Source organism: Anopheles darlingi, chromosome 3 (assembly GCF_943734745.1).
Source record: "Anopheles darlingi chromosome 3, idAnoDarlMG_H_01, whole genome shotgun sequence".
NCBI classification, from domain to species: Eukaryota; Metazoa; Arthropoda; class Insecta; order Diptera; family Culicidae; genus Anopheles; species Anopheles darlingi.
The window spans coordinates 11,288,967-11,296,466 of NC_064875.1; the positions used below are offsets into that span (position 1 = coordinate 11,288,967).

Here is a 7,500-nt window from a genome sequence, read left to right on the forward strand (position 1 = left end):
CACTCTCCCAAAATCCGGTATTAGTAGTAGATGAAGCAAATTGATAAGGGAAACAAACTACTGTAAGAAACACAATGCGAAAGTGCAGAACACTAAATACTCAAAAACCAAACAAGTAAAAAAAAAACAATGATACCGAAGTCAGCAAATCGAACATCAAACTGTATAATTTAACGAATAAAGAAAAGAATGAAAAAGAAGAAAAAGAACGAATGGGAAATTACAAAATAGATGATGAAAGAAACTAAAAGAAACGCTTCTCACCAATCAACAGAACGGCGATCGCAAGTCGGCGCACAGGGACGTAATATCAATCTAATCCCTGTTGACCCTCTCCCTGGGGTGCCTAGTGCCAGAAAACATCGATAAATATCGGCCGACGAGGGAGCGCGCGAGGTCAAGCAGTATGGGAGTTCGCAGATCCGTGCAAAACCGATCTCGGCGACCCCTGGCCCGCGGTTGTCTTGTGAATCACCCGAGAGAAGGGTGCCGCCGCCGCTTGCCAGTCCTTCCTGGTTGCAATTGATTTAATTAAAAATTTATAATTTCTGCTGCTCTCTTCCATGTTTGTCGGGGCTGGATGTGTCTCGCTGCAACAGGCGGCAGCTGGGCTGTAGCAAGTAATTGATCAATTAACTCATTTACTAAAAGAAACAGATCCCAGGAGATCGAGGAGGAAGAACTTTAATGATGCGTTACCAACTCAGCAAGCTGTTGATGAGGATGAGAAGATGCAGCAAGAAGATGTGTTGCACCAAATGCCTGAATCTAGCAGCCTGGAACCAGAAAATGTGAGTGAACACACATTCGCAGATCTAATTCAAATTACATTCTCCTAAAGATACTTTATTCTACAGAATGTTCCCAACAGCAGTCCCACGGCCAACACTACCTCCGCCGCTATGCACCGCGGATTCGTTGAGTTAATTGCTGCTGCAGTGCCCGCCGCCGAAGCAGCCGCCACCAGTCCATGGTCGAAGTAATCGGTCGGAATCATATTGTCGGTAAGCAGTCCATCACCGCCAACACCGTTCGGGTCCACCTCACTGTACTCGATCGTACTTTCGGTAGTTTGCGCCACGGAAGACATACTACCCGGAGGACCGGCGGACTCATCTTCACCGCCCGAATCAATCTCTAGCTCACCGCCGGTAGCGAACCGCAAGATGTTGCTTGGATCACTCCAACCGTAGCGATTGCGTGACAGAACCAACACCTCGTATACACTCGTAGGCTGCAGACCCTGTAGCGTGTAACCGATCGAGTGCAGTGGACCGTACGAACCGTCCGATGGGATGATCAGCTCATTCCAGATCAACTGCGGAAAGGTACGCCGGGAGGGTGTGACATTGCCGGACGGTACTCGGCGGAACTTCAGCTTATACTCGATGATGGGCGAGAAGCTCTCTGTTTGCCAGATAAAATTGTGCGTCGTCGGGGAAGACATTTCGGCGGCCGGTTTAAAGGTGGCCACCATCGGTCGCCCGGTCAGCTCGAGCTGCGTACCCGTTATGCCAACCCGGTTACCCGCCTTACACTCATACTGACCAAGGTCGGAGTCACGTAGATTCCGAATCGCCAGCTGATGCCGTTGGATCGTGTAGTATTGGTGCTTGGAGATCGGTGAATCCAGCTTCACGATACGTCGATCGAACACAACCGGTAGTCCGTGGTGGAACCAGTGAATCGAAGCAACCGGATGCGAGGTGACGAGACACTCGAGGATGGCCGTCTCACCGACGCGCGTATGGACGGTAGATGTCTTCACTTCAATCTCGGGCACAACTATTGCAAAAAAGAATGACCACGACGGCGATGACAATAGGGGCCCACATCACAATTCCCATCTCAATCGGGCGCAACAAAGGGCCAATCATGCCCCCGGGTACTTACAATTCACGATCACTTCCACCGATGCGATGGCCGGTTCTCCGACGGCGTTGGTCGCAGTGCACTGTACCGGGCCGGAGAAATTGCGATCCTTGATCAGTACGCTCAGCTTACGATCGTCCTGGTATACGGTGCTAGCGTTGTCCTGTTGCTGCTGGACAGAGTGAGCAGCGTATGTAACGATACCGTGAAGATGATGGAGATGGAAGATCTTCCGTCTTACCTGATAGGACCACGTCACGTAAGGCTGTGGAACACCGGTAACGGCACAGGCCACTTCCAGGATTTGGCCGACCCGTATGTCGATGCTATCCTCCGGATAAATGGTTGCCGTTGCTTGATCTGCGGAGCGGAGATCAATAAGAATCAGAGGAATATTAGAGATCCAGTTATAATTTAAGCGATGTGACTGAAGTTCCGGCGTGTGGAGCACGGTACACACTTACACTGCACCTCGATGGCATGGCCCTGTGATGCTTTGCCACCATCGGTCATGATTTCGCAGATATAATCGCCAGTATCCTCGGTCTGGACGTCACGCACCTCGAGGCTGCCATTGCTCCAGAGCTGCATTCTTGGCGGGGCGCGCAAATCCGGATAGCGTGAGTCGACCAGCAGCAGGTCATCCCGTGACCAGCGCACATACCGGTACGGTGCTTTCACAGACGGGTTGGCGAGATGAGAAGAGAAGCGAGTGTTCAAAAGGTTATGCTTGCTGTCAATTACGCGTATGAGAAGCTGAGCCATGCCGCGCCATCGCGCGCCACGCCACGCCACACTACGGTTAATCTAATAGAGCATCAGCGTCTTGGGGTCTGATCTCTTGAAGTTCGGACAATTGATATAATGGTATGGCGCTTGAACAGATTGTTCGAGCAGTATGTTTTGTTAGTTTAGGAGGAGGAAAAGGGGGGCGAGAATGGAGTCTGTGATTTGGGATCATGTGCCAGAAGGCCAGCCTATAGTCAGCAGAGAAAGAGAGAGAGAGCGAGAGTCAGATGACCTCCCGCCCCTCGGGTTCTTGGCTTAGGAATTGACTTTTTATGAAGTGTTTTCATGTTTTGGAATGCATGTTGTACTCGTAATTCGTTCCCCCCTATTTTGTGGAGTGTACCGGGGGTGCGTTTTAATTGAATGAAGCTATGATCTATCATGAGAAGAGAGCGAGTAGTAGCAGGTTCAACTAGTTCTACAATCATGGTGTTCTGAGATGATGACTCATTGGAATTCGAAAAGAATTCGCTGACTGTCTTCTTCTCTTTTTCCAGAACTAACAACCGAAACGATCCCATCGCGAACTAGCAAACCGGGAACTTACCATTATGATAACACGGCAGCAGCACCGTTTCGTTCTCGTACGTTTTCACCGTCGTCGGTACACTGCGGAATGATCCGGCGGCTGGATTCCCGGTCACGATCGGCCGATTGGTGCCAAGGACGACCTGCACCACGACCAGCACCAGCGTTACCCGAATGATGGAACACATATCCATGGCCCTATGCGCCTGATCCATTGTCCTCCCTCTCTCCTTCCTCAAAAGGTCTCCTGCAACGGATTAGTGATCTGCGAACGGGTGGAAGGAAAGAATGACGCATGCCACATGTCCGACGAGAGCAATTATGAAACCTCATCCCATAACCCGGGGACTGTTTGAAATGCGATATGGGACCCCCTCCCACTTGTGACCACTCGGATCACAATGTGCGACTTTTCTCGTCATCGCGCTCGCGCCATCGAGTGGTATGTCGTTGGTTCTGGAGTGCGGTTGCTTCCCATAAAGGGCCTTTTGTTTATGCTGTGTGTCAATCAAGGATGTCCCGAGCAGGTTGTTGATGAATTCCCAGCCTCCAGGGACCGTCTTCAAGGACAGTTTTCTTTTAAACGAAAGCCGAAGCCAAAGCGCGGCCGTCGGCGGCAGCTTCAAAAGGCGGAAGAGCACCACCACTGGGCCAATCAAGAGATGAAATGTCCATTTTTGGGGAACCATCGGGACCACAGATCGAGCGTCGTAACATAATGATGGACGGGCGGGTTGAGCTGTCCTATTAAGCCATCGTTTCTGTGTCCGTGTAATTAGTGAATCCCAAACGGGGCGACAGAGTTTGAGCGAGACGATCAACGATTTGATGGTGGTCTGGGTTGAAATCGTGGGTGTGATGATGAACCCGTCGCTTCACCTCTTGCAGGGATCCTACACTGCTGCTGGTAGTTTGAGGGACCGCTTTATTGAGATAGATAAAGTCATCTAAAAGATGGTGAGTCCAATAATACTGCGTCGTTTAGCACAAAGCGCAACCATCAGAAGATGATCCCTGTCTTCGATTTCAAGACCGGACACTGGATAGACACTGGTCTCCTGTGCCCCTATTAAGAAGAGACTCGCTTATGCAACAGTTTTTTGATGGGGCAGTTAAAAAGTTATGGCGGGCACCTTGTGCAGTAACACAATTAAGAAGCCATTATCAGGTACTTATGACTTGACTTTGGTGTGAAAAAAAACAAACCAAAAAGGGTGCATAGCGAGCCCCAATTGAGAAGTCATAACTTCTACGAACTGCTCCAGTTTAACCCCTATGTCCGTTTAGTTCGTTTCAGCACCCTAATTGCTGCCGTTTTATAGCAATCCCAATGGAAGAACGCTTACCTACCGAGGAGAGAAGGCTGGAATTCCCTGGAAGAATTCCGAAATTCCGCTCAACGAAGACGAACACACGCGATCATGCAAAATTTCTTCCGGTGTTTCCTCTACCACTCTTCTTGTTTCCAGTAAACCATATGGCGCCCCCCGGGCCGGTCTGATCCACGGGACACAGATTTATAGCGACACAACCGTTACGCCAGCCACCGCACGTTCCACAAGGAGTTTGAGCTCCGAGCACACCACCGCACTATTGCTCCGAATTACCACACTCGCTGGCTCACACTTTCAATCCCTCAATTGATGCTGCAATTATACACCAGCACCAGCACCAGCGCCAGCAGCACGATCATCACACCACCAGCATATCATTCATCACCATCATCATCATCGCCACTAGAACCTTTTACTTCGCTTTTGTTGCGCTTTCACTAACAATTTTTTGGGTTTTTTTTTGTGTCCCTATCCTTCCAGCACTTCCGAGTTCCGGTGGCGCAAATGTCCCAGAAACCGATCGTTATCACATCCGTCCGTCTGCGGGCGGTTTCTCGCGGTTCTCTCCGTCCGTTCCGGGCGACCGTTGGTTTGTGAATGGCCCGGCGGTGGCGGTGGTCAGCACAGCGTCGTGTTGCATGGACGGATGAATGGATGGACGGGGACGGGGACGAGGACGGGACTAGCGAGGTCCGGGCTTAGCGTTCAGATCAGAGAAGGCAACGCGAGTGAGTAGATAGAAAGAGAAAGAACAACGAGATGCAGGAAGGCGTGGAAAGCGCACAGCGCGACAGCGTGGTGACCATCAGCGGAATTGGCCGGCGTGCTGGCTGGCGTACGCGTGTGTGGGCGTCGGATTCATTTTCATTCCCAGAACTCGGCCCCTGGTCCTCGAGCAAAAAACTCGGTGCTCCGCGCTTGAGTGTTGAGCGAATGCGAGATGTTTTTTGTTTAGCTCCAGTTTTTCCTCCAACAACAGAGGTAGGATGGAGAGAGGGGGGTAGTGGTTCGGGAAAAGTATATAATAAGCGTGGTAAATCCGCTTACCATCGCCAGTGACCGCGGATTAGTTCCGGAATGCACTACTTTCCCTGATGCTACAGATATCCTGTTCCTGGAGGAATCAATATCACGGGGGTGGTTGGAGTGAGGACACTACCGCCGGCATTTGACATATAATGGACCCGGGGGGTGGGGAGAGGCGGTCTGGTCAGTTGGTCAAACAGTCAGTCGGCCAGTTCAAATTGTGTTAATGAGGTTTCCGATTTTCTATTTTTTTTTTTGCAGAATTCCTTTCATCGCGTGGTGCAAGAGACCATGACCACACCTGGGCACTCCATTAATGCTGGCTACCCACAGCAATGGAGTGGCTGGTGAGTAAGCAAAGAGACAGGGCCCAGAATGGATTGCGAAAAATCCCGAACATAAATGGAGGGGAGCTGAGGGGGTTACGCATGGGAGGGTGTCTCCGGCATATTGATCCAACGTTCATTTCCGTTTCCGTTCGCTGGCGGTGGTGTGTGCGCTTGAGGTCATCGCGCGTGCTGCTCATCATATCACAGCCCCAAAGCTTGGCCAACAAACTGCGCTGTGGCCAGCAGCAGCCTCACAGAGTGCTGACTAATTCTGAATGGATTTATTGAAGCCGTTAACGAATGCAGCGAAAGAAAGCAGAACGTCTATTTGCATTATTCGTTCCCAGTGCGCAGTACCGCGGCACCTCGGAATTGAGCCCGTGCCCGTGCCCGTGCCCGTGGCCGTGCCCGGGTTTCGATTGTTGTCTAATTTATGTCGAGTTCTGTTGGTCGTTGAGCGCGCGGATCTTGTGGTCAAGGGAGGGATATCATCGTAAGAAAGGGAGCGCGCGGGATGATGATTTATTCATTGTGTGCATGCTGTTGTGAGCCACGGGAAGGAGTAGAGAACTCCAAAGGACTCCCATCGAAGAGGTGCGGACACGTGGTGCATGCCGAGAGGAGACCGTTGTTGGTCAATATTTGATTTGAAACATGATGCACCGTACGTTTGGTCTTTGGCCGGCCGGTACATCCAATAGCCCAACCTGGATCGTCCAAGAAGAAGGATATCCAATCCAGCACACAGTGTTGGTAATTGATGAAGCTAACGGGGAGCGCAGAGTCATATGTAAACCGATACGCTTGCTTCCGCTGCTGTTGCTGTTGCTGCAGCTACGGCGTGTGTTTGTCGATGCGTTCACGGTGTGATGCGATTAAGTGCTTCACCGAACGCGCACACGTGCTGCTCGCGGCCTGGTGTGTCCTGGTCACACGCAGTAATTAATGCGTTTTAAATGGGTCCTCTTGAGCTGGAAATGCGGTAACTGCGCTTGCGGGGTTAGATGAGGTGTGCCTGATGCATCACGCCAAGAAGTGCTGGGTGATGAGCAAAGGAAGGGTTCAGAGTTCCTTAGTCGGAGTAGTTGCTGAACACTCCAGATGGTGTCTAGTCATGTGGAATTCTGTGGATAGTGCAGAGGATGTTAGAACTTAAACAGTTTATCGAAGCGTTAATCATATTTTCACACGAACGAAAAAAGGTCAAGCTCCGGAATCAAACATGGGGCATTTATTTCTCATTAATATAAACCATTTAAGAGATGCTGATCATTAAACATTCTAATCAGAAGTCGTACAATATTTTCAGGTACCACGATGCCTGTAGAATGTTTCTGCACGGGTTTTATGACACACTTTTCGCCGTTCCTAAAATATCTGAAGTTGATACTTCCCGATCCAAAAAGATGACTTCCTGGAACCATAAGAGGACTTCCAGTAGAACCCTATGCTCTCCTGTTACTTGCTGGATGCATACCTTCCAGCGTGACTTCCATTGGAAAGCCTTTACGAGTAATGAGAGAAAGGGAACGAAAGAGGGACAGAAGGAGAAAGAGAGATAGAAAGCTGTAGCACTTCCAGGTTCTTTCCAGTTTTTCTTCCACGAGCGGACCTTCGATCAA

General features: G+C 50.3%; 1 protein-coding gene across 1 annotated transcript; it reads right to left on the minus strand.

Moving 5' to 3' along the window:
- Positions 1 to 835: 835 nt before the first annotated feature.
- On the minus strand, positions 836 to 3,611 carry LOC125956087 (hemicentin-1). Its single transcript, XM_049687622.1, is given in 7 exon segments — positions 836 to 1,785; positions 1,894 to 2,044; positions 2,114 to 2,232; positions 2,337 to 2,546; positions 3,209 to 3,417; positions 3,419 to 3,566; positions 3,569 to 3,611. Coding segments are annotated over 7 exon segments (1,830 nt in total).
- Positions 3,612 to 7,500: the final 3,889 nt, after the last annotated feature.